The following is a 27,595-nucleotide window of genomic DNA, read 5'->3' as shown; positions in this document are numbered from 1 at the left end:
AAGAACTTCAGTTTCTTGAGCAAACTTCACAGAAATGTTATAAGGATTAAATAATGTATGCAAAACATCACGTGGTGTTTGGCCTGTCTAGGTAAATGACTTTTCACTGAGCTCTAGTCTTGCTTCCCTTTGGGAAGTGGTTCTCAATGGGGCTGGTGTCACATTTTAAGGAGTAATTTGGGAACGTGTGGGATTTTTTTAGTTGTCATAGTGTGCTGTAGGCATTAGGTGGTTCGAGATGTGTGCCTTATAACACAGGCATGCTTTGCACAACAAATGATAGATTTGCATTCTGCTAGATGTTCATGTGGGGAAATAGCCTGTTTATAATTACCTGAGCTAAGCACCTAGCTTCATTTTACATATGATCAGAAAATAATTTTTTGCCTGGTTTTAATATACCCAGAATTTTCCAGGAATATAACTGCTGCGTAAATTGATAGAAAACCATATTTTACTTTGTTTCTGCTTCACCAAGATGGCTTTACATTTTGGAAAGTTGTATCCCTGATAGCAATGCTCCTTGTGGTATCTGAGTCACCTGCTGTACCTGACCCACTTATATCAGTCTGCATATGTTCTATGTACATGTGTATTATATTATTTGTGCATGTATGTACGTATATGTATGTATACATGTGTATATATTATATTATTTAATATGCTTAGTTATCCTTTACTTCAAAATGACAAATACAAAAAAAGTCAACATAGATAGTATTGTCTTACTCAATATAAGTGGATGCATGAAAGTATTTAATCAGTTAACTGTAACTTCTGGCATAGTGCCATAACCCATGTCTGAGCATGTATATATTGAAAAACATTTGACTTTAATGTATTTCATATTAAAGTGTTATATTAATATTTTGGAAATTATATCTGTTGGAAGGTTATAATTTTCATTCAGGATAGTAGTAGGTACATTATAAACTGTTCATTATAAAAAGGGGCTCTGGTTTTGACAGGGTAGAGAAGTATTACCCTAGGAAAAATGAAAAGAGTTTCAACCAAGAGGTGATCTCGGGGGAACTCTTATTCTGGGTCCTCATTATTTCCAGAGCAACCTTCCTGGTAGTTTATGGGGAAACCTATACTTTGCAGAGTTCCCTTGGAAATTCTGGTCTGTGAAATGCATGATTAGACCAGGTTTCCAACCTGATATCTTGTGTCTGAGTTTGTGAAGGCATGGCCTTCACCCTCATCCCTTCCAACCAGTAGGGCCTTGGAGCCCCATGGGATGGGCCTGGGGGAAAGCAGGCCTCCCACAAGCCTCATGGACTCAGAAACCAGGCAAGAGCCAAGAGGGTGGAGATCCAGGGAGCACTTACCACCCGCTGGAGGCACCACTTGGTCCAGCAGTTTCATGCTGGTTCGCTTCCAGATCTTCTTGATTATGGCCCGCAGCTCCTCGTTGGCTTGTTCTAGGTTCCCTGGGGGCAGAAAGATGCAAGGCTGAAAATGATCATCAGCCCCTTGGGGGCCTTCCCGTGCATAGGTAGGTCCCTCTGTGCAGACTGGGAAGTTCCTCTGGTGGCACCTTTGCCCACAGAAAGTCCTGGTCTATCATCTTCACTTTCTTTCTCTCCAGTCTGCACATTGTCACCTCCATCTTCTTTCTCTTTGTATTGCTCTCCATGCTCCTACTTCCCCTTCCCTCCGTTCCCTGTCCAGTGCCATTCCTTTCTCTTCCTCCCTGCCTGCTTCTTGGGCCAGCCAGTGGCAACCCTTCAACCCCACATGCTGCTTCCTCATGAGTGGCACTTGGAGCGGACCAGATAACTTGGCCGGACTGAGCTCAATGACCACCTGCCAGAGTATGAGGGGCTGCTCTGGTGCACGGCACTTCTCATGGACCTCCATGGGTGATCAAAAGTTTTCCCCCACACAAAGCATCCATATGCAGGGGGACCTTGAGGTCAAAGCTCGTTGCTGAGTGTCCTGTGAGGAATAGGTGGCAAAATGTCAATGTAGAAGCAGGAATCAGAACACACTGGGTTCTGTTTTGGAGCTTCTCTGGGTCTACTTTCTCGACTGGTGAAACAGGCTTAATTTGGCGCCTATCCCATGTGGCCTCTGGGACACTGGTGGTATAGCAGCTGTAAGAGAGGATGTGATGGGCAGTAGTCTAAGATTCTCTTAAGTTATCTCCCATCACCACTGATATATATACACACACCCTACTTGGTCCCTGGGCTATGATGGATTTTACTCCTGTGATTAGATTATATTATGTGGCTCCTATTGCCTTAAAATAGGGAGATTATCTAGATGGACCTGACCTAATCACATGAACTCTTTAAAAGTAGAGAGTTCTCAGGTGTAGATTTCCAGTTAGAAAATAAGTAAATCATGGAATGCAATGTACAGCATGGTGACTATGGTTAATATTGCTGTACTGCATGTTTGATAGTTGCTAAGAGAGTAAGTCTTAAAAGTTTTCATCATGCACAAAATTGTAACTATATATGGTGGTGGATGTTAATGAGATTTACTGTAGTGATCATTTCTTAATATATACAAATATGTAGTCATTATGTTGTACATCTGAAATTAATATGTTATATGTAAATTATGCTTCAATAAAAAATAAAACTAATAAAAGAAGTAATACATGAAGGAGATCAAAAGATAAAAGTAGAGACTTGTCCCCAGTTGGGAGCAGGAGGAGTGAGAGGTGACTGCTGTGGCCTGGGAGAAAGCACACACAGATGCTGTGAATTGAATGGAGAGAGGCAGCCTCTAGGGGGCCCTATGGTTCCCAGCTGAGAGGCAGTCCTACAATGGCAAGAAATGAATTTTTCCAAAAATGCGATAGGAGCCTCTGGAAGAGGACACATCCTCGTCAGTATCCTGATTTTGGCTTGGGAAGACTCTTAGCAGAGAACTCAATTAATCCATGGCTGGACCCCCACCTACGGAACTGTGGGCTAATGACTAGGTGTTGTTCAAGCCAAAGAATTTGTGGTAATTACACAGCAATAGGAAACAAATATAGGGATGTTTATTGCTACTACACAGGAGAAGCAGCAAAGTTGAGAGCTCTGGTGTTAGATTGTCTAAGTGGCAATCTGCCCTGTGGCCACACCAGAGAGGCTCCCAACAGGAGTAAGCAGAGGTGGCAATGGATGGACAGTGATGGGCCCCTGAGTCCCCTGTCAGATCCAAACAGTACATGGAGCCAGATGACAGTCCTGGGCATTCCAGTTATAGAGGCAATCCTTCATGGTTAAGTGTCCTTCCTGGTTAAGGTAGTTAGTGGTTTCTGACATATGCAATAAAAGAGTCCTAATTAAAATAATGCTCAAATATGCTTGCTTATTTTCTGTAGTGGGTTAAATTCATTCACCAAATTCATGTCCACATGGAACCTTAGCATGTGGCCTTAGTTGGAAATAGGGTCTATTGCAGATGTAGTGGGCCCTACATCCAGTACTACTGGTGTCTGTATAATAAGAGGAGAAGATGCAGAGAGACACAGGGAAGAAGGCCATGTAAGAGGGAAGCAGAGACTGGAGTGATACCACTGTGGCCAAGGAACACCAAGCACTGCTGGCCCCCACCAGAAGCTAGAAGAGAAGTGTGGAACAGTTTTTTCCTTGAGCCCCTGGGAACAAAGCCCATTGACACTTCTTCCACTCAGTAGGTTGTCTTTTCATTATGTTGATTTCCTTCACTCTGTGAAACTTCAGTTTGATGTAAGTTCATTTGTTTATTTTAGCTTTTTGTCCTTGCCTGAAGAGACTGGTCTAACAATATTGCTAAGACCGATGTTGAAGAACTTACTGCCTATATTTTCTTCCAGGAGTTTTATGGTTTCAGGTCTTACATTCAAGTCTTCATTTAAGTTTAGTGTATGGTGTAAGACAGTGGCCCAGTTTTATTCTTTTGCATGTAGCTGTCCAATGTTCCCAACACCACTGATTGAAGAGACTTCCTCATTGTATATTCTTGCCTCTTTTGTCATAGGTTAATTGATCATATATGTGTGGGTTTTTTCCTGGGCTTTCTATTCTATTCCATTGATCTATGTGTCTCTGTTCATGCTGGTACCATACTGTTTTTGATTAATACAGCTTTGCAGTATAGTTTGAAATCATGGAGCATGATACCTCTAGCTTTGTTCTTCTTTTTCGAGATTTCTCTGGTTATTTGGATTTTTTTGTGGTTCCATAGACATTTTGGGATACTTTGTCCCAGTTCTGTGAAAAAATGCCATTGATATTTTGATAGAGATTACACTGAATCTGTAGATTGCTTTGGGCATTATGGACATTTTAATAATATTAATTCTCTTAATCCATGAGCACAAAAGATCTTTCCATTTATTCATGTCTTCAATTTCTTTCATCAATTTTTTTAAATAAAGATTTTATTTACTTATTTGAGAGAGGGAGAGAGAACACAAGCGAGAGGAGGAAGGGCAGAGGGAGAGGGAGAAACAGACTTCCTGCAGACTCCCTACATCAGGTGAGCCTGATGCAGATTCTATCCCAGGACCCTGAGATCATGACCTGAGCCAAAGGCAGATGCTTAACCCACTGAATCACTCAGGTGCCCCACTTTCATCAATGTCTTTTTTTTTTTCATCAATGTCTTAAACAGTATTCAGAGTACAGGTCTTTCACATCCTTGGTTGAATTTATTCATAGATATTTCATTATTTTTGATGCAACTGTAAATGAAATTGTTTTCTTTTCTTTAGTGATAGTTACTAGTGTTCAGAAACACTGATTTCTGTATATTAATTTTGCGTCCTGTCACTTTACTGAATTCATTTATTAATTCTAACAGATTTTGGTGGAGTCTTTAGGGTTTTCTCTATATTGTATCATGTCATCAGCAAATAGTGACAGTTTTACTTTTTCCTGTCCAATTTCGATGCCTTTTATTTCTTTTTCTTGCCTAATTGTTGTGGTTAGGACTTCCAAAACTATGTTGAATAAGAGTGGTGAGAGTGGATGTACTTGTCTTGTTCCTGATCTTACAGGAAGTAAGTATGAGTATGATGTTAGCTGTGGGCTTGTCATATATGGCCTTTATTATGTTGAGATACATTCCTTCTATACTCACTTTGTTGAGAGTTCTTTTTTTTTTTTGAGAGTTCTTTTTTTTTTTATCATAAATGAATGTTGAATTTTGTCAAATGCTTTTCCTGCATCTATTGGGATGATCATATGATTTTTATCCTTTGTTTTGTTAATGTGAGGTATCACATTGATTAATTTGCGGATGTGGAACCATCCTTGCATCTCTGGAATAAATCTCACTTGATTGTGGTGTATGATCCTTTTAATGTATTGTTGAACTTTGGTTTGCTAATATTTTGTTAGGATTTTTACATCTATATTATCAGAGATATTGCCCTGTAATTTTCTTTCTTGTGGTATTTTTGTCTGGTTTTGGTATCAAGGTAATGCTGGCCTTGTAAAATAGGTTTGGAAGACTTCCTCTTCAATCTTTCGGAATAATTTGAGAAGAATAGGTACTAACTCTTCTTTAATTTTTGGTAAAATTGACCTCTGAAGCTGTCTGGTCCTGGACTTTTGCTTTATGGTAGCTTAAAAATTACTGTTTCGATTTTATTACTTGTAATTGGTATATTCAGATTTTCTATTTTTATGTGTGTGTGATTCAGTCTTAGAAGGTTATGTCTTTCTAGGAATTTATCCATTTCTTCTAAGTTTTCCAATTTGTTGGTGTATAATTGTAGTAATCTCTTATTTGTATTTCTGTGGTGTCAGTTGTAACTTTTCCTTCATTTCTGATTTTATTTATTTGGGTCCTCTCTCTTGAGTTTGGCTATCGATTTTATTGATCTTTTCAAAGAACCAGCTCTTACTTTTATTATATTTTCTTTGTCCCCCCATCTTTATTTTATTTATTCCTACTCTGGTCTTTATTATTTCCTTCCCTCTACTAATGTTGGGCTTTGTTCCTCTTTTTCTAGTTCTTTTAGGTATAAAGTCAGATGATTTATTTGGGATTTTTCTTGTTTCTATTATTATGAATTTCCTTCTTAGAACTGCTTTTGTTGCATCCCATAGGTTTGGAAAATTGTGTCTCCATTTTCTTTGTCTCAAGGTATTTCTAAAAATTTCCTGTTTGATTTCTTTGTTGACCCACTGGTTGTTTAGTAACACACTGTTTAGTCTCCACATGTTTGTGTTTTTTCCAGTTTTCTTTTTGTATTTAATTTCTAGTTTTTTTTTACCATTGTGGTTGGAAAAGATGCTTGATGTGAAATTAGTCTTCTTCAACTTATTTGTTTTGTGACCTAACTATCCTGGAAATAGCACTTGAATAGACTGTGTATTCTGCTGTTTTGGATGAAATGTTCTGTATATATCTATTAAGTCCATCTGGTCTAATGTGTCATTTAAGGCCAATATTTCCCTATTGATTCTCTGGATTATTTATCCATTGGTTAAGGGGAATATTAAAGTTCCCTACTGTTATTATATTACTGTCAATTTCTCCCTTTATGTCTATTAATATTTTCTTTATATTTTTAAATGCTCCTATGTTGAGTGCATAAATATTTACAAATGTTATATCCTCTTCTTGGATTAAACTCTTTATCATTGTGTAATGCTCTTCTCTGCGTTTTGTTATAGTCTTTGTTATCTATTTTGTCTGATATGAGTATTGCTTCATCAGCTTTCTTTTTTGTTTCTGTTTCCATAGAATATCATTTTATTGTCTCTTCAATTTCAGTCTCTGTGTGGCTTTAGATCTGAAATTAGTCTCTTATAAGGCAGTATATAAATGGATCTTTTTAAAAAAATCTATTCAGCCACTGTATGCCTTTTGATTGGAGCATTTAGTCCATTTACACTTAATGTAATTATTAATAGGTATGTACTTCTTGTCATTTGGTCAGTTGTTTTCTGGATGCAATTCTTCTGTTTCATTTTTCTTCTTTTGGTCTCTTCCATTGTGTTTGATGGTTTTCTTTAGTTATGTTTGAGATCCTTTCTCTTTATTTATTTTTTGTTTACCTATTGTAGGTTTTGGTTTTTGGTTAGCATAAGGTTCATAAATATTGACCTATATATGTATAGCTGTCTATTTTAAGCTAATAGTCACTTCAGTTTGACACATCCTAAAAGCACTATTTTTTACCCCCCCCAACATTTTATGTTTCTAACATCCTATTTGACATCTTTTAATTTTTTCAAAAAAGATTTATTTATTTATTTGTGGGGGGTGAGGAGGGACAGGGGGAGAGAGAGACTCTCAAGCAGATTGCCTGAACATGGAGCCAATGTGGGGCTTGATCTCATAACTCTGAGATTATGACCTGAGCGAAAATCAAAAGTCACATGCTTGACCAACTGAGCCACCCAGGCACCCTTGCCATCTTTTCGTTTTGTGTATTACTTAACTACTTGCTGTAGTTATAGTTAAATTACTATTTTTGTCTTTTAATCTTCATACTATCTTTTTAAATTGGACAATTTACTGCCTTTACTATATGTTTTCCTTTACCAGTGAATTTTTTTCTTTCATATTTTTCTTATTTCCTGTTATAGCTTTTTCTTCTTTTGCTTAAAGAAGGCCCCGTAACATTTCTGGTATGGTTGGTTTAGTGGTGATGAATCCCTTTAACTTTTGCTTGTCTAGAAAACTATCTCTCCTTCAATTCTGAATGATAACCTTGCCAGCTGGAGTAGTCTTGGTTGCAGTGTTTTCTTTCAGTACTTTGAACATATTATCCCACTCACTTCTGCCATGCAAAATTTATGCTGAAAAATATGCTGACAGTCTTATGGGGGTTCCTTTGTACACAACAAGTTGTTTTTCTCTTGCTGCTTTAAAAATTCTCCCCTTGTCTTTAACTTTTATTTATTTTATTCTTGTAAAGATTTTTATATTTATTCATGAGAGACACACAGAGAGAGAGAGGCAGAGAGAGAAGCAGGCTGCATGCAGGGAGCCCAATGTGGGACTCGATCCCGGGGCTCCAGGATCACACCCCAGCCTGAAGGCAGACGCCCAGCCACTGAGCCACTCAGGCATCCCTGTCTTTAACTTTTAGCAATTTAATTATAATATTTCTTGGTATGAGTCTTTTTGGGTTCATCTTGTTTAGGGATTTCTGTGTTTCCTGGAACTGGATGTCTGTTTTCTTCCCCAGGTTAGGGAAATTTTCAGCCATTATTTCTTCAGATAAGTTCAAATAACTTCAAATAGGCCTCCCTACTCCTTTCTGGAATTCCTATTATGTGAATGTTAGTACACTTGATGCTTTAAGAACTATTTTCATTTTTCAATTAACATATGTTATATTATTAGTTTCAGAGGTAGAATTTAGGATTCATCTGTTGCATACAACTGTGTATGTGCCCTCCTTAATGCCCACCACCCAGGTACCCCACCCCCTTGACCTTCCCTCCAGCAACCCTCAGTTTGTTTCCTAGAGTTAAGAATCTCTTATGGTTTGTCTCTTTCTCTGTTTCTGTCTTATTTTATTTTCCCTTCCCTTCCCCTATGTTCATCTGTTTTAGTCCTTAAATTCCACATATGAGTGAAACCATATGGTATTTGTCTTTCTCTGACTGACTTATTTCGCTAAGCATAATACACTGTAGTTCCATGCATGGCATTGCAAATGACAAGATTTCATTCTTTTTTGATGGCTGAGTAGCATTCCATTATATATATGTAATATATATATATATATATATATATATATATATATATATATATATATATAAAATGGAAATATATATATGTAAAACAACTTCTTTATTTATCTGTTGATGGACATCTGGGCTCTTTCCATATTTTGGCCATTGTAGACATTGTTGCTATAAACATTGTGGTGCATATGCCCCTTCAAATCACTATGTTTGTGTCCTTTGGATAAATACTCAGTAGTGCAATTGCTGGGTCATAGGGTAGCTCTATTTTTAACTTCTTGAGGAACCTCCATACTGTTTTCCCGAGTGGCTGCACCAGCTTGTATTCCCACTAACAGCGTAAGGGGGCTCCCCATCCTCTGGATCCTCACCAACATCTGTTGTTTCCTGAATTGTTCATGTTAGTCATTCTGACTGATGTGAGGTGGTATTTCATTGTGGTTTTGATTTGTACTTCTCTGATGATGAGTGATGTGCACTTTTTCATGTGTCTGTTGGCCATGTATAGTTCTTCTTCGGAGAAATGACTGCTCATGTCTTCTGCCCATTTCTTGACTGGATTTTTAAATTTTTGGTTATACAGTTTGATAAGTTCTTTATAGGTTTTGGATACTAGCCCTTTCTCTGATATGTCATTTGCAAATATCTTCTTCCATTCTGTAGGCTGCCTTTTAGTTTTGTTGATTGTTTCCCTTTTGTTTGTGCAAAAGCTTTTTATCTTGATGATGTTCCAATAGCTCATTTTTGCTTTTGTTTCTCTTGCCTTTGGAGATGTGTCTAGCAAGAAGTTGCTGTGGATGGGGTCACAGAGGTTGCAGCCAGTGTTCTTCTCTGGGATTTTGATGGATTCCTGTCTCACATTTAGGTCTTTCATCTATTATGAGTTTATTTTTATGTATGGTGTAAGAAAGTAGTCCAGTTTCATTCTTCTGCATGTGGCTGTCCAGTTTTCTCAGCACCACTTGTTAAAGAGATGGTCTTTTTTCCACTGGATATTCTTTCATTCTTTGTCGAAGATTAGCTGACCATAGAGTTGAGGGTCCATTTCTGGGTTCTCTCCTGTTCCATTGATCTATGTGTCTGTTTTTGTGCCAATACCATACTGTCTTGATGATCACACCTCTGTAATACAGCTTGAAGTCTGGAATTGTGATACCTCCAGCTTTGGTTTTCTTTTTCAACATTCCTTTTGCTATTTGGGGTCTTTTCTGGTTCCATACAAATTTTACGATTGTTTGTTCCAGCTCTTTGAAAAATGTTGAAGGGGCATTTTGATAGTGATTGCATTGAATATGTAGATTGTTTTGGTAGCATAGACATTTAAATAATATCTGTTCTTCCAATCCATGAGCATAGAATGTTTTTCCATTTCTTTATTTTTTCCTCAATTTCTTTCATAAGTACTGTTTAGTCTTCAGAGTATGGATCCTTTACCTCTTTGAGTAGGTTTATTCCTAGGTATATGGTTTTGGGTGCAACTGTAAAAGGGATAGATTCCTTGGTTTCTCTTTCTTCTGCTTCATTATTAGTGTATAGAAATGCAACTGATTTCTGTGCATTGATTTTATATCCTGCCACTTTGCTGAATACCTGTAACAGTTCTAGCAATTTTTAGGTGGAGTCTTTGGGGTTTTCTACATAGAGTATCAAGTCACCTGCTAAGAGTGAAAATTTGGCTTCTTTGCCAATTTGGATGCCTTTTATTTCTTTTTGTTGTCTGATTGATGAAGCTAGGATTTCCTGTACCATGTTGAACAACAATAGTGAGAGTGGACATCCCTGATGTGTTCCTGACCTTAGGAAAAAAGATCTAAGTTTTCCTCTTTGAGAATATTTGCTGTGGGTTTTTAATATATGGCTTTTATGATATTGAGGTATGTTCCCTCTATCCCTACACTACAGAATTTTTATCAAGAAAGGATGCTGTATTTTGTCAAATGCTTTTTCTGAATCTATTCAAAAGATCATATGGTTCTTGTCCTTCCTTTTATTTTATTTTATTTTTTTCCTTCCTTTTATTAATGCGTTGTGTCACATTGACTGATTTGTGGATGTTGAACTACTTTTGCAGCCCAGGAATACATCTCTCTTGGTTTTGGTGAGTAATCCTTTTAATGTACTGTTAGATACTATTAGCTAGGATCTTCGTGAGAATTTTTGCATCCATGTTCATCAGGGACATTGGTTTGTAATTTTTTTTTTTTTTTGGTGGGGGCTCTGTCTGATTTTGGGATCAAGGTAATGCTGGCCTCATAGAATGAGTTTGGAAATTGTCCTTCCATTTCTATTTTTTTTTGAAACGGCTTCAGAATAATAGGTATTAGTTCTTTTTAAAATGGTTTTTAGAATTCTGCTGAGAAGCCATCTGGCCCTGGACTTTTGTTTGTTTGGGAGGTTTCTGATTACTGATTTAATTTCTTTGCTGGTTATGGGCTTGTTAAGGTTTTCTATTTCTTCCTGTTTCAGTTTTGGTAGTTTTTATGTTTCTAGGAATACATCTACTTCTTCCAGATTCCCTAATTTGTTGGCATATAATTGCTCATAATATTATTTTATAATTGTTTGTATTTCTTAAGTGTTGGTTGTGATCTCTCCTCTTTCATTTATGTTTTTATTTGGGTCCTTTCTCTCTCTTTTTAAAAAAAATAAGTCTTGCTAGGATTTATCAATTTTCTTAATTTCTAGTTTTGTTGATATGTTCTATAGTTTTTCAAAATCTCTATATCATTGATTTCTGCCGTAATCTTTATTATTTATCTTCTTTTGCTGGATTTAGGCTTTGTTTGCTGTTCTTTTCCAGCTCCTTTTGGTGTAAGGTTAGGTTGTGTATTTGAGACCTTTCCTGTTTCTTGAGAAAGGCTTGTATTGCTGTATACTTCCCTCTTAGGACTCCCTTTGCTGCATCCCAAAGCTTCTGAATTGTTGTGTTTTCATTTTCATTTGTTTCCATGTATTTTTAAAAAAAATTTTCCTTTAATTTCTTGGTTGACTCATTCGTTCTTTAGTAGGATGCTCTTTAACCTCCATGTATTTGTCTTCTCTCCAAATTTTTTAAAAAGATTTTATTTATTTATTTATGAGAGACAGAGATAGAGAGAGAGAGAGGCAGAGACACAGGAAGAGGGAGAAGCAGGCTCCTTGCAGGGAGCGCAACGTGGGACTCAATTCCAGGTCCCCAGGACCACGCCCTGGGCCAAAGGCAGTGCTAAACGACTGAGCCACCCGGGCTGCCCCCTTCCAATTTTTTTCTTGTGATTGAGTTCAAATTTTAAAGCATCATGGTCTGAAAATATACATGGTATAATCTCAATCTTTTGGTACCAGTTAAGACCTGATTTGTGACCCAGTATGTGATCTCTTCTGAAGAATGTTCCATGTGCACTCAAGAAGAATGTGAGTACTTTGCTTTAGTGTGAAATATTCTGAATATATATACGAAGTCCACCTGGTCCAGTGTGTCATTCAAAGCCCTTGATTCTTTGTTGATCTGCTTAGATTATCTATCCATTGCTGTGAGTAAGGTGTTAAAGTCCCTTACTATTATTGTATTATTATCAATGTGTTTCTTTAATTTTGTTATTAATTGATTTATATAATTGCTCCCAAGTTAGGAGCATAAATATTTACCATTCTTAGTTTTTTTTTTTTTTTTTTCTTTGTTAGAGAGATCCTTTTATTATAGTAGAGTGTCCTTCTTCATCTCTTATTACAGTCTTTGGTTTAAAATCTAGTTTGTCTGATATAAAGATTGCTACTCTAGTTTTCTTTTGATGTCTATTAGCATGATAAATGGTTCTCCACCCTCTCACTTTCAATCTGGAGGTGTCTTTGAGTCTAGAATGAGTCACTTATAGATAGCATATTGATAGGTCTTGTTTCTTTTTTTTTTCAATCTAATCTGATGCCCTGTATCTTTTGATTGGAGCATTTAGTCCATTTACACTCAGAGTAAGTACTGAAAGATCTGAGTTTTAGTGCCATTTACCTGTAAAGTTGTTGTTTCTGTAGATTGTCTCTGTTCCTTTCTGGTCTTTGTTACTTTTGGGCTCTCTATTCATTCAGAGGATCCCTTTCAATATTTCTTGCAGGGCTGGTTTAGTATTCACTAATACTAAATGCTTCAGCTTTTGTTTGTCCTAGAAACTCTTGATCTCTCCTTCTATTCTGAATGATAGCCTTGCTGAATAAACTATTATTTGTTGCATTTTTTCCCCATTTAGCACAATGAATATATCATGCCAGTCCTTTCTGGCTTGCCAGGTCTCTGTGGACAGGTCTGCTGCCAACCTTATGTTTATACTCTTGTAGGTTAAGAACCTTCTGTCCTGAGCTGCTTTCAAGACTTTCTCTTTATCTCTTAAGTTTGCAAGCTTCATTATTTATTATATGTCGAGGTGTTGATCTATTTTTATTGATTTTGAGGGGGGTTTTCTGTGCCTCCTGGACTCATGCTTGTTTCTTTCCCCAGATTAGGGAAGTTAAAATTATTCTCATTTTTAAAAATTCTTTTTTCTTTTTGGGGTTCTGACTGAGTGATTTCCACTGTTCTGTCTTCCAGATTGCTGATCCATTCTTCTGTATCATCTAATCTGCTGTTGATTCCTAGTGTATTTTTCAATTCAATTATTGTATTCTTCAGCTCTGTAATTCCTGTTTGGTACTTTCTTATATTTTCTAACTTTTTGTTGTAGGTCTTACTGTGTTCCTCCATTCTTCTCCTGAGTTTGGTGAGCATCTTCATGACCATTACTTTGAACTCTACTTTGCCTGGTAAGTGACCTATCTCTATTTTGTCAGGGTTTTTTCCCCCTGGGGTTTTATCTTGTTCTTTCATTTAGAACCTATTCTTCTGTATCCTCATTTTGTTTGACTTTCAAGGTTAGTCTCTACAACTTAGGTGGAATAGTCACCTCTCTCAATCTTAAGGGGTAGCCTTATGTAGTAATGTCCCCTGTGTACATTGCATATGCCTGGAAGTTTTGGCTGGCTGGCTGGCTGGCTGGAGCTGAAGCCAGCATGGTGTGGGGGAGTCCAGGGGTACACTATACCTGGACAACCCTGATGGGGTTGGCTGGAGCTGGAGCAGGCACTGGCTAGAAGTTCTAGGGGTGCACTGAGACCAGAAGCCACGTTGGTGGGGTGGTTGGAGCTGGGCGGGCATGGATGGAGAGCTATCTGGGGGTTAGCTGGTATGGGCCAAGGGCCTGGGGCTCGCTGGAGTAACCCTGGCAGGCCAACCAGAGTGCCTGGGCCCTGCTCCCATCTGCACTATCAAGGTGGAAGGGAATGTAAACAATGGTGCTTATTGGGACCTTCAACCTGGAGAGAGTTCCAGTAGTTCCCCTTCCCTTGCCATTTAGTGGATGTGAGTGGATTTCATTCATTTATAGTCTTATTGCCCTTTAAGCCACTATTTTTCTGGTGTCCCAGGGTGGGTGAGTCTGGGTTTATGGCCAGTGCTATCTTTTCTCACTGCAAATTATCACACTGGTTCGGGGTGTGAGAGGGGTGTTTTCCCATGGTTACCATGTTTTCATCTTTCCTGCTATTCCTCTGTGTGGCCCCTCTAATCTTTGTTGTATAGAAGTTGTTCAATCAGCTCTCAGTTCTTCAGGATGAATTGCTCCATATGTGGGTGTAGATTTGGTGTGTTCTTGGGAGGAGGTGAGTTCAGAGTCTTCCTATGCCAGCGTCTTGGACCGTCTCCTTCGGCTTTTGTTTCTCCTTAGTTCAGCAACGTAACTTGAACTATTTTTAGTTTTTTTAAAGATTAGCTCATTTTTAAAAACATGTATCTTGCTGGTCTGGTTCTTGTTTTCCTTCATTTTAGATGTTTCTGTTATTTTCTGGAAGGATTTAACTGAGAAAAGGCACTTACTTCTCTGATGGATTATTTTTCCACACATCGGTATCTTTCTTATTTTACAAACAAAGAAGCTGAAGTAAAGAGAGAATAAATGACTTATCACATTTTAAACAAGCTTCAACAGCTGAATCTGAGGCAGGTGGTCTTTTGACCACACTCTACAAAACACTGTAATAAGCTAGAAGCTCTTGGAGAACAATCATATCTTCTTAGGTACATTCTTTATACCTTTTTCCACAGAGTGGTTCAGAAATAATTATCTGTTATAGGACAGCAGATTATCCCAGTCAAGGCTGCTGCTAGCCCATAGGGTATCTTTGTGCAAAGCAGAAGTCATCCTTTCAGGTAAACACAGCCTTGAGGGAGCATGGTCCAACTAGCAGGGCACAAATGAAATTTTAAACCCACACCTGTTGGCTGGCCGAACACCTTGATGCAGACACAGCCTGTACAATAGTATGTGATGACCCTGACCATCGTCACCATTTGCCAATATGACCCCTTTCTGACAGTTAAAACAAAGTTAAGCATTTGAGAGACCCACACAGTCAGTAAAATTCCATTTATATGGGGCTTAGCTCTGCTTTACGTAACATTCATCACTGTTTTAATTCTAAAGCTTTGACTTCAAGATATCACCTCGAATAATTTCTAGACATTAATGGAAGGCTAGAATTAAAAATAAATAAGCTAGAGACCAGAAGGCCATTCAAAGACCAAAGGAAACATGAGTAAGCTAGGCCTCTTCAACATCCCTGGATGTAAAGATTATCACTGAACCACTCCTCTGATCCTACACAGAATGGGAAGATCATGGGAGCACTTTGCAAGCTGTTTGGTTAGTCTTCTTGATTTTCTGAGTGGCTCTCCCAGTGACCCTCAGATGATGCTTACCTTCTGTTTTGATCCTCAGGGCTGTCCGGACCAGGGCAAACAGGGTGGCATTGAACATGACCGTCCCATCACTGTTCAGAGGCATGTTCATGGAGACTAGACGCTGGAGGGGAAGTGGAGACAAAGCTGGTGATTACAGCAAACAGTTCTCAAAGGACCCACAGAACCACAATGGCAGGAGAATGCTGGGATGGAGCCTTGAAACTTGTGTGCATGTGTCAGAAGCAGGCAGGGGTTTGAGGCATGGGTCACTAAAATGTATTTAAAACCTATTCTGGGGAGGATGTCAGCTCTGCCACAAATCTCAGCTCTTCCACACAGAGTGAGGGAGGAATAATATTTGTTCTTATTACATCATTGCTTCCACAAAAGGATGTTTAGCCCACCCAAACCTCTCCTTAGTTCAAATGTCTACTCAGGCATATGGGTGTGCTCTCTACTGGCAACAAAGAACAGCTGCATGCCAGGCACTTGCTGAGAGCCCACCTGCCAGCCAGCATTCATCCAAAGCCCTGGTAAGACAGTATCATAAGAATACTGTCATATCATAAGGATAAGACAGTAATGGTAGGTTTGCATGCAGGAGACAGTAATGGCAGGTTTGCATGCAGGATGCAGTGCATCCTCTTTTCTGTATACTGAAAAATATACCTCTGCATCAAGCTGGGCCAAAAGCTTGTTGACTGGTTAGGATTGGATTGCCCTTTTCCATCCTTTCTCACCACCCTAAATTGCTGCCATTGATAGTGCCCTGGTGTGGGACCCTCAATGCACACCAGAGTAATTATGAGAAAGAGCACCATGAAAGTCATTCTGACGTTTGCTCTCAAGATGTGGTCAAAGATGTTACTTATTAGATCACATGGTGTCCTCCTGTTAATCATAGTGCCAAGAGGAGTTATAATTTTCCTGACTGAATGGATCTTCTTGTCTCTCACAGACATTGTGAATTATGGTGCGGTCACTGGGAAGCTGAACATCCAGTTGCTAGCTGTCCAGGCCCATCTGGAGGCCATGATGGATGCACTATCACCTCATGCAGGACACACTTGTCCCTGCTTTTTTTTTCCATTGTGCTTTGACTTTCCATTTGTGCTTTTTCCCCCTCATATCTTCTATAACCTTGGAAATCTTCTAAAATCTTTTTTGGAACAAAGTGGAGATATAAATGAGAAAAAACTGAGTAAAACAAAGCACAATTCAATTTTCCATTTTCCACGAATGGATTATCCACAGTTGAATTTTTGTATCTGTGCTTCTATACAGCTCTCTGACCTCACTTTCCCCAACCCCTTTCAGCTCATTGTTATTCCAACAGGGATTACAGAATGGTGGAAATGGGAATTAAAATAAGAGGGAATAGAGGAGGAATAATACTCTCCAGCAACTGTAGGGCTATCTGGCTGGGATTACTGTGAGGTAAGGGAGGTGCCTGGGCACACAATTTAAGGGAGTGCTCACTCTCAGGATCATGTGAGGACCACACGAGCAAGAGTTGGGTCTAAAGAGTCTAGGATGCTTGTCTTTTACTTTTATGGGGTCATGGACTCGCTTAGAAATCTGATGAACATGACAGATCCTCTCTCTGGTATAATTTGTGAGTGTTTCAGGGATTTTGTACACAGTTTTAGGGCTTTTGAGGTCCCTGAAGCTGAAGCATGGACTCTTTAATAGCCCTCTGATCCCAGTAAGAGAACTCCTAATCCATCCATCCTTGGCTGGACGTCTTCCAGGATGCCTAGGTGGTACAGACTGATGGGACTGCACATGTGGCTCACTGGGTCAAGAGGCATTCACTTCAGTTTTCCTTTATACAATCTGAGGACTTACTGTTGGAAGGAACCTTAAAATATAATCTGGTTCAAGCTCATTTCTTTAATACATAAGTATTGTCTTCATTCCCTTAAAGGATCAATGGCCTGACCACGGTCACAAGACAAATAGGCTTCTTCCCTCCCTTGTTTTCTCTTTTTCTCCCGTGAACCCAGGTCATCTCTTACTTTGCAAGCCACACGGTGAGGGCACAGCTTCCCAAAACCCAGTGGGGGCTGAATCCGCCGGAGCAGTGTCACTACATCTAGGTGTTTGATTCGACCCCTAAAAGAGAGAGGAGAGGAGAGAAAGATCCATCAGAGGGCCATGGTCTCAGCGAGCAGCCCAGGACGTATGTACCAGGCTCTCCATAGCTGTTGCCCTATTGGTCAAACTCGGTACAGAGTTGCAGAATTGCATGGTAAAACCCCAAAACCAGTATATACATGTTTAGATTTTGATGAGCAATTTTCCACCAGGGCCGTGTTCAAGAAAGGGACTTTGAGTAGTGCAATTAGACTCTCACATATACTTGCTGCTGCAATCTAACCATGTGACCAAGAGGCATTTATTAACTGTTAATCAAATGTGATTGTATCCTTGAATCCGAGGTGAGAATAGAGTTGAGATCTACTTGACTCTAAACATTTTCACTTGAATACTTACTAGGATTTCCCATCCTTCTGTTCAACTGAAAATAGTTACATTCTTGACTTAGCCAAAGATGCTTGGCCTGTTATTGCTGGACCTTGACTCTTGATCCTGGGGTCTGGTGTTGTTCAGTGTTTCTAACTGGTCCACCCAATGCTAACCTGTGTTGAACCTCTTCTATAGGTATGGTCCTCTGGGCTTTGGAAATCAGTGTTTCCCTCTAGGAACTTACTTGGCTTCAGGATCATACTCTGCCCAGATTCTTTTAAATTCATCCAGATGATGGGGACCAAGAATTGACCAGTCCCTTGTCAGGTAGTCAAAGTTATCCATGATGACAGCTACAAAGAGGTTAATGATCTGCAGAGAACAGAGATATGATGAGTTTCTTGCCACCTGAATCCATTTTTCCAGCTGGTGCCATGCATGGTAGAAGCCACATTTCTAAAGACCAGCTATATTCATCATTTAAAACACCAGCCCCTGGAACTTGGGTCTCTTTGGTATGAATCTGACACAGCTCTCCTCAGAATGATGTGGAATGAACCCCACATGTGGGCTGGACAGCTTCCCTCATACTAAACTGCTGGGCAGTTTGTCCCCTAAGGACGGGGGCAGCTTTCTCCACCACTCTTCCTCACACTGCTCATCAAAGTGTCAAAAACATATGGGTTGCCTCTAGGCCTCTACACACATCCCTTTCTGTCCCCTGGGACAATGCCACCATGACAAGAGCCAAGAATGCATAAGAAAGATGCTGGTTGGGCTCACTCTGGCCCAGGGCTTTGTGTCCTTGTCTACTGATTGGACATTGCTACTAACTGAGTCTTTCCAAGTCTGTTTCTCTGACTGCAAGATGCAGAGATAGAGGGTGTAGGCTGCCTTGAACTGCATACTCATGACATGTGGGCTGTTCAGTCCCACCTCAGCTTACCAGGAAGGCACAGAGCATGTAGAAGCTGATGAAGTAGAAGACTGCGAAGCTGCTGCCACAGGGTGTTTCACCTTCTGTGCTGTTGCTGGGCTCCGACTCGGGGGCACACTTCTTTCCTGGCATGCAGGCCAGCATGATGTCCTGCCATGCCTCCCCTGTGGCACACCTAGGGGAGAGCAGTGAGAGGGTCTACCACCCGTGGGGCCCATCTCATATCTCTGGATCTTTCCCTCACCCCTTGCCCCATCCTCCTTTCCCAGAGGGAACTTCTAAATTGAATTTGGTGTTTATCATTCCCTGAATGCTCTGGTACATTCACTAAATATGAAAATACATGGCATCGTTTTGAATGTTTTAAAACTTTCCATAAATGGTAACAAACTATCTGTTCTGAAAAATCCCTCTGTTTGTAATTCATGTTAAGTTTTGGAGATTTTCCCATTAGCCTCTAGTTCCTCCATCTTAATGGCCAGATAGCAGTATATTCTATGTATATACCATTTTTAAAAACCTGCCATCTTGTTAAAGGTTCCTCTTTTTCTTTTCTCTTTTGCTATTACAAAGAACCCTGCAATCAACATGCAGGTCCATGCCTTGGATATCTGCTTAGAAAGTGGAATTGCCAGGTGAAGCCGACATGTCTTCACTTTCACTTGGTATTGCTGATTCTCCAAGGGTTTGTGCAATTTATGTTCTGGTCGTCACTGTGGGACAAATGCCATTGCTCTGCAGACCTATCAACTTTTTTCCAGTTTTACTGAGGTATATGGTGAATAAAATTGTAAGATATTTAAAGTGTCCATCATGACAATTTGAGTTGTGGAGGGATTCTTCCCACCTAGTTAACAGATCCTCAGACCTTCCTTATCTTAGAGCTGGAAGTGTGTGCCCTTCTACCAACTTCTCCCTATCCCCACTGCATCCAGCTCCTGGCAATTCCTTTTCTACTTTCTGATTCAATGAGTTTAGACTTGTCAACTCTTTGTATTAGTTAATCTTAAAAAATGTTGCTCATATGATGGATGTGAAATTATATTTCATTGCTGTCTTAATTTAGGTTTAAATGATTAATAGGTTAAGAATTTTTATCTTCTGTGAACTGCATTTTCATATTTTTGTCTGTTTGTCTCATGGGTTATTTGTCTTCTTGTTCATTGTGAGTTTTAAAATATATTTTTTCTATTAATACTTTGTGAGTTACATGTGTAGTAAGTACTTTCTTCCAACCTATGGCTTGTCTACAGCCTTATTTACAGTGAAGCTTATTTATTTTGAATGTATATTTTATTTTAAGATTTATCTATTTATTTTAGAGAGAGAGAGAGAGAGTGAGCGAGCTGGGGGAGGGGTAAAGGGAGAGAGAGAATCTCAAGCAGACTTCCCACTGAGTAGGGAGCCCAACAGGGGGCTCCATCCTATGACCCTGAGATCATGACCTGAGCTGAAATCAAGAATTGGACATTTAACTAACTGAGGCATGCAGGTGCCCCTGATTGATCTAACTTTTAAATTTCACTGCTTTTTGCCATCTTGTTTAAAGAAGTCTTTCCTTAGTCTCGGTGATAAAGATATTCTCCTATATGTTCTAAAACTTCTAAGATTTTGTTTTATATAATAACCCATTAATCTGAAATTTGTTTTTGTGTTCAATATAAGGTAGAAATATGCTTTATCTTTTCCTGTTTAGATAACCAATGTTCTTAATACAATTTATTGAATAGTTCATCTTTATCTACTGATTTGGAATATCCCTTCTGACATAAATTATATTTCTATAGATGTGTGAGTCTCATGATAGCCTTTTCATTCTCTTCTGTAGGTTTGTCTATGTTGGTACCAATGGACCACATTGTCTTAATCACTATAGTTCTATATTAAGTCTTGCTCTCTTATAAACAGTGGGTCCTTCCAGCTTATTGTTTTTCAAAATTGTCTTGGCTATTCATTTTCCTTTTTTCTTATACAGATACATTAGAATCAGCTCATGTTAGATGAATAATCTCACTGTGAGTCTTATTGGAATGGCATAGATTAACTTGGAGAATATGATATTTTTGTAACATTATGTCTCCCAGACATGAACATGGCACATCTCTCCATTTAGTTAGGCCTTATTAATGTCTTTTAAGAAATTTTTATAATTCCCCCATGTATATATTTTTTAGATTATTTCTAGGTATCTTACTTAAACAAAATGTTGCTATTATAAGCAGTACACTCAAGAAGCTATATTTCCTGTAAAGGCATACAATTGACTTTATATATAGAAGTTTGCTGAATTCTCATAGCTCTACAGTTTCTCTTGTGTAGTTTACATAGGCAATTAATTTTTTAAAAAGGGTTTATTTTCTTTTTCATGTAGTAAAATACACATAACAAAATTTACCATCTTAACTATTTTTAAGTATTTAGTTTAGTGGTATTAAATATATTCACATTGTTGTACAGCCATCACCAGCATCCATATCCATGGTTCTTTTCATCTTGTAAAATTGAAACTCTGCCTATTAACTGATAACTCCCCATTCTCCTCTACCCCTCGGCCCTGGCAACCACCACTCTACTTTATGTATTACAATTTTGACTAAGGACCTCATATAAGTGGAATCACATAGTATTAGTCTTTTGTGATGGGTTTATTTCACTTAGCATAATGTTCTTGAGTTTCAATCATGTTGTAGCATACTGCAGAATTTCCTTCCTTTTTCAAGGCTGAATAATATTTCATTATATGTATATACCACATTCTGCTTATCTATTCATCTGTCAATGGGCACTTGGGTTGCTTCCACATTTTGCCCATTGTGAATAATGCTGTTATGAACAGGAGTATATAAATATTTCTTCTAGATCTTGCATTCAATTGTTTGGGATATATACCCAGAAATGGAATTGATGGATCATATGGTAATTTTATTTTTAATTTTTTGAGGAACTATCATACTGTTTTCCACAATGGCTATGCCTTTTCATATCCCACTACCAGGACATAAAGATTCCAATTGCTCCACATCCTTGCCAACACTTGTTGTTTTCTGTTTTATTTTATTTTATTTTATTTTTTTGATAGTAGTAGCCCTTCTAATGAATATGAGTTTATCTTACTATAGTTTTGATTTACATTTCCCTTATGATTAGTGATGTTGAGCTTCTTTTCATGTGCTCATTGGCCATTCATATATCTTCTTTGGAGAAATGTCTATTCAAGTCTTTTACCCAGTTTTAAAAAAAGATTTATTTATTTATTTGAGAGAGAGAGTGAGAGAGAAAGAGACAGTGGTGGGGAGGGGCAGAGGGAGAGGGAAAGAGAGAATTCTAAGTAGATTCCCTGCTGAGCATGGAGTCTGATTTGGAGCTTGATCCCAAGACTCTGAGATCGGGACCTAAACCAAAACCAAGAACTTAGAAGTTTTTGAGGACTAAAACTTTGACTACCTTTTCAATTTCTATTGTGGTTAATTAAAAAAAATTCTTTTGAAGACAATTTTGTATTTATATTTTCCTCTTTTGTTGTTTTTATTGAAGTTCGATTTGCCAACATATAGTATAACACCCAGTGCTCATCCCATTAAGTGCCCTCCTCAGTGCCCATCACTCAGTTACCCCAATCCCCCACCCACCTCCCCTTCCGCTATCCTTTGTTCATTTCCCAGAGTTAGGAGTCTCTTATGGTTTGTCCCCCTCTCTCATTTTCCCACTAATTTTCTCTCCTTTCCCCTATAATCCCTTTCACTATTTCTTATATTCCCCATATGAGTGAAACCATATGTATATTTTCCTATATAAAGTCATCTACTTCTAGATTCTCACTTATATTGGCATAAATTTGTTCATAATATTTTATCATTTTAAAAATCTCTTCCACATCTGTGATTGTGTTACATTTCTTATTTCTGATGTTGTGTATTTTTTAAAAAATTGGATTTGATGAAAGTTTGTCTATTTATTGGTCTTTTCAAAGATTTAGTTTTAGGGTTTACTGCTAAATATTTTTAAATATTTTATTAATTTCTGCTTGTATTTTAATAAGTGTGTTCTTTCATACTTTGGGGTTATCTTTTTTTTTTTTTTTTTTTACTTTGGGGTTATCTTACTATTCTTTTTCCAGCCATTATTAGTTTGGTTATTATAGATTTTGCAAAATAAATTTTGGCTTTGAAATTTTCTTTGGTATTCATTGGTGCAACATGTAAATTTAAGATGTGCTTCTTTCATTCTTTCATTTCTAAGATGTATATCAGTTATGAATTATTTAGAACAGTGACTCAAGCATTTAAGTGTATAGATTTTGGAGGGAGTATTGTTTTTGTGGTTAATTTCTAATTTTTGCAGTACTGAAGTTAGAGAAATTTTAGAATCTATTGAATTCTTCTTTGTGACTTAAATCTTGGCTAATTTTTGTGAATGTTTCTGGGTGTTTAAAAAGGATATATTTTTTTCCACTTATTGAGTACAAATTGACTTAAATTTGTCAATTGTATTTTTAGGTATTCTTTACCTTTTCTTTTATTTTGTTCTACTTGCTCTGTCATTTTTTTACATGTCTCCATTATGTGTTTTCATTTTTTCCTTACCATTATATTAGTCTCACTGATATATTTCCAAACTATATTGTTAGACTCATGTAGTTTTATGATTTTTTTTTTAGTTTTATGATTGTTATATAATCTTGGTAGAATATACCTTTTATCAATATCAAATATCCCTCTTTGTCTTGTTTAATGCCTTTCACCTGGAATTTTATTTCTTCTGATATTGTTATTACTATTCTTATGTTTTTGGAAGCATTGTCAGAGACACAGGCAGAGGGAGAAGCCGGCTCCATGCAGGGAGCCCGACGTGGGCCTCGATCCGGGGTCTCCAGGATCACGCCCTGGGCCGAAGGCGGCGCTAAACCGCTGAGCCACTCAGGCTGCCCTACAGCTAGATTTCTTAAAGCCAACAACATGAGAGTGTCTATCTTTTAATAGAGAAATTGAGCTTTCAGTGATTAATAATCACTAAAATCACTTTGGAATAATCACTTTGTTTTTATTCCTGCCATCTTGTTTTATTTTCTAATTTTCTTTTTCTCCCTCATCCTTCTCCCTTCCTTCTTTTGTCTTTCCTTCTTTTTGCAGAATTACTAAGGTTTTCCTTGTTGATTTTTTTTTTTTTAGTCTAGTGATTTGGAATGTAATTTAATTTCTGTTTCTCTAATGGCTGGCCTTCAAATATTGAACATATCTACACACTTTCTGTTTGCTGTGTATGGACTTGAACGATATCTGTTTCCTTTCCACAAATAAGAGAAGAATGTCAGCACGCTTTCATGTTTTTCATTCTTCCACTATCTCATTCTTCCTATCTTGTTGAGATAATATGAGATTTCACTTTCAAATTGCTATCAAGGTTTTGGACATTTTCCCTTAATAGTTACTTTTTTTTTTTTAAGATTTTATTTATTTATTCATGAGAGACACAGAGAGAGGCAGAGACACAGGCAGAGGGAGAAGCAGGCTCCCGTGGGGCAGCCTGTTGTGGGACTTGATCCCAGGATCCTGGGATCATGACCCGAGCCAAAGGCAGACGCTCAACCACTGAGCTAGCCAGGTACCCCAACATTTACTATTTTTTTGTTAAAACATTTATTTAAAAAGTTTTCAACCATATACAAATGTAGAAAGTACAAAGATACCCTACGTACCCATTACTCAATCTTAACAACCATAGATATTTTGCTGTGTATTTCATTTATCTCTCTGACAACTCCCCTCTCCCCTTTTGGCTGGGGCATTTTATTTTATTTTAGTTTGGTTTAATTTAGCTTAGTTCTTTTGCTCTCTCACCTTTTAGAAAACTTGAAAGAGGAAGGGTGCCAGTGTGGGGGGTCCCTACTCAGTGGGGAGTTTGCTTCTCTATTTCTCCCTCTCCCTCTGCCCCTCTCCCTGCGCACACGCACTCTCCCTCTCTTTCTCTAAAATGAATAAATAAGTCTTTAAAAAAATTGAGAATTGACATACAATAATACATTAGCTTCAGGTGTACAACATAGTGATTCAACAAATCTATATATTATGCTCTGCTTACCGTGAGTAGAGCACCATCTGTCACCATACAACACTATTACAGTACCACTGACTATATTCCCTATTCTGTACCTTTTATCTCCATGATGGAATACTTTAAAGCAAATCCTGCACCTCATGTAATATCATTATATCAACCCTAAATACGCATCTCAAAAATAAAACAATACATTTTATATAACCACAATGTAATTATACTTAAAAATCAACAAAAATTTTTAATAACTAATACCTGTCTTAACAGTTATTTAGACTTAATGTAAGGTTCACAATTTCTTTGCTCATAACTCATAACTATAAGCTTTATGGCTTCTTTACTAATATGATTATTCTGAGATTAATTTCTCATTCTGTGGAAATGCATTCTTGTGTAGTTGTTTCAGATGTTTATGTGAGGGAGTAAACTTTCTGGATTCTTACACTTTTGGAATCAATTTTGCTTTGTTACTTGAATGCCAATTAGGTTGTACTACAGGTCAAAAAATAGTTTCTTCATAATACTGCATACATGATTTGTATTCTAGTATGTACTTTTGCTAGTGAGAAATCTAATGAAAATTGGCATTTTTGAAAATAATTCTCTTTTTTCTCTTTGGACACTTGTAGGCTATTTTCTTTATTTTTGGTATTCTAAAACTTCCTTATACTATGTCTGATTAAGGGGCTTTTTGATAACCTATTCTGCACTTAGTAGGCCATTTCAACCTGAAAGCTCATATCTTTATTTGAATTTTTTGATCATTCCTTCATTTCATTCTCTACATTTGTTCTGTTGTTTTTACCTAAACTTGTATTAGAAAGATGGGATTTTCAGTTCTATCCCCCATGCACTAATTTTTATTTTATATTTTCAATCTTCTTGTCCTTTTGGTTGTGTACTAGACAACCCTAGGTTTGATCCTTCAGCTCATTATTTCATTCTTCAGCTGTGCTCATTTTCTGAATATTTCAACAATGATGTTCTTCTGAGTTCTCTCTTTCATTTGTTCTAATTAATGGCTTCTCCTCCTCCCTTTTAATTTAATAGATGTGGTATGCTCTGAAATCTCTTTAAAAATATGAATTATATTTATTTTCAAATCTTTTGACTTTATATATTCTTTTTCTTCCTCATGTATTCATCCATCTGCTAATAGAGCATAGTGCCTTTCTGTATTGGTATTCATTTTCCCTGAATTACTTTGGGATTGTTATTAACCATTCTTTGGACTGAGAACCCAATTCACATCTCTGTGGCTCAAGTTCTCATTACAGATCTTCTCTGCGCATCATGGAATAAAGAGAACGTGTGCTGCCACATGAGGTGGGCAGGGAGCATCTCTTTGAGGGTGAGGTTCCTTGGGGGGACCTACTCTCCTTCTCAGGCCCCAAAGCCCAGAGGTGTGATGTCAAGTGCTGCTGCTTTCAGCTTGTGAGCATTAGCAACTGTTTTCCAAAGACAGATCCTTGAGGAGCCAGCCTCGTGATGACTCCAGGTCTCTCCTGAGCCTTTTACCTATTGATCCTGGAACTGCTCTCACTTCTTCTATAGACCATGCATTGTTAGAGATATGTTTTCCTCAGATCTTGTTCCTTTGTCTATTGAATCCCATCTGATTTCTTCCATTTACAATTTCCTCAACATTCCTGGTTCACTAATAGTACTATTTCATGTTTTTTTTCCTTCTTAGTACTGTTATGGGTTTATTTTTTAAAGAAATACCTTCTGTCGTCAAAGACTTTAGGAAAGGAGGGGAGGTAGAGCCATGTGCTCAGTCTTATACCTGCATTCAGCTCCAATACTTAAATATGGCACAGGCTTAAGTGTTGTTAAATTGGGACTTAACAATGGCCTTTGTATTCTTAAAGTCTACAATTTGCGGGAGGTGGTAATATCTAATGATATTTGAAGGGCTGTCATTTTGATTTAATACATTTTGAGCAATAATGAGAATTGAGCTTGGGTGTGGGGAAAGGATCCTATAGAACTTGGTGAAGGTGGAGTTATCTAATAGAGTGGATCTCTGGATCTTCTGGAAAGGGACCCCAGGGAGTGGTAGAAAGTTCACTGCCTCTCCCATGGCCAAAAATATGTAAAGTACATGAGCTGAAATGGACTTTAGAAGCCATCTGGTTCAGGGATGGTATAAAAAGTTCTCATCTACCAGCCCTGGCCTAGATGGTCTAGATGGTCTCATCTACCAGCCCAGGCTGTGAGGCACAGGAAAGTGAGAAGGAGGGCAGAGCAAGGGGGCATTAGGAGTCGGATAAGGAAGAAGCAGGCTGTAGCATGGATTCACTCACTCAGAATCAGGCTGAGAAACATTCTTTTCCCCTGCTAGGCCTGAGGTAGTGGCCTTCCAAGAAGGGTGAAGGCTCATGGCTGGCTTAGCTGGGGAGACTAAGTACATGAAGACATAATAACCTAATAAAGCAAATGGCATTGACAATGGCAACTGCACTTGTTTGCAAGGGAACCAAGACTTAGAGAAGTTATATGTCTTACACAAAGAGAATGTGTCACAGGCTTGGATTTGAGCCTGTTTGGCTTCTAAACCAGGGTGCTTTCAGTATTTGACTTGTGATCCTCTAGTATTTTTGGGTGGTTACTGGCAGGTGTGTCTGTGACCAGTGGGCTGCTCACTGGAAAGTATTATAAATAGCAATGGAACAACAGTTTTTTGGTCCAGGGAGGGAAGTCCAGCATCAGTTGTCTCCCTGCGAACTCCTCTGGAAGAGTTCCCTT

At 38.2% G+C, this 27,595-nt stretch overlaps 1 protein-coding gene across 39 annotated transcripts in view; it reads right to left on the bottom strand.

The window, feature by feature from the left end:
* The window catches only part of CACNA1C (calcium voltage-gated channel subunit alpha1 C), a 746,601-nt gene that overhangs the window by 22,611 nt on the left and 696,395 nt on the right, over positions 1-27,595 (bottom strand). For all 39 annotated transcript variants that reach the window (XM_025461617.3, XM_035706871.2, XM_035706874.2 and 36 more), the window contains 5 exons: positions 18,803-18,968; positions 18,101-18,228; positions 17,406-17,502; positions 15,406-15,508; positions 1,332-1,433 (listed from right to left, as the gene is read on the bottom strand). In XM_025461617.3, coding sequence (XP_025317402.3) covers positions 1,332-1,433; positions 15,406-15,508; positions 17,406-17,502; positions 18,101-18,228; positions 18,803-18,968 — 596 coding nt within the window. The remainder of the gene's footprint in view (positions 1-1,331; positions 1,434-15,405; positions 15,509-17,405; positions 17,503-18,100; positions 18,229-18,802; positions 18,969-27,595) is intronic.

This window comes from Canis lupus, chromosome 27, assembly GCF_003254725.2.
Source record: "Canis lupus dingo isolate Sandy chromosome 27, ASM325472v2, whole genome shotgun sequence".
NCBI classification, from domain to species: Eukaryota; Metazoa; Chordata; class Mammalia; order Carnivora; family Canidae; genus Canis; species Canis lupus.
Note: the sequence above shows the minus strand (reverse complement) of the source record. Positions and strands in the feature narration are given on the sequence as shown.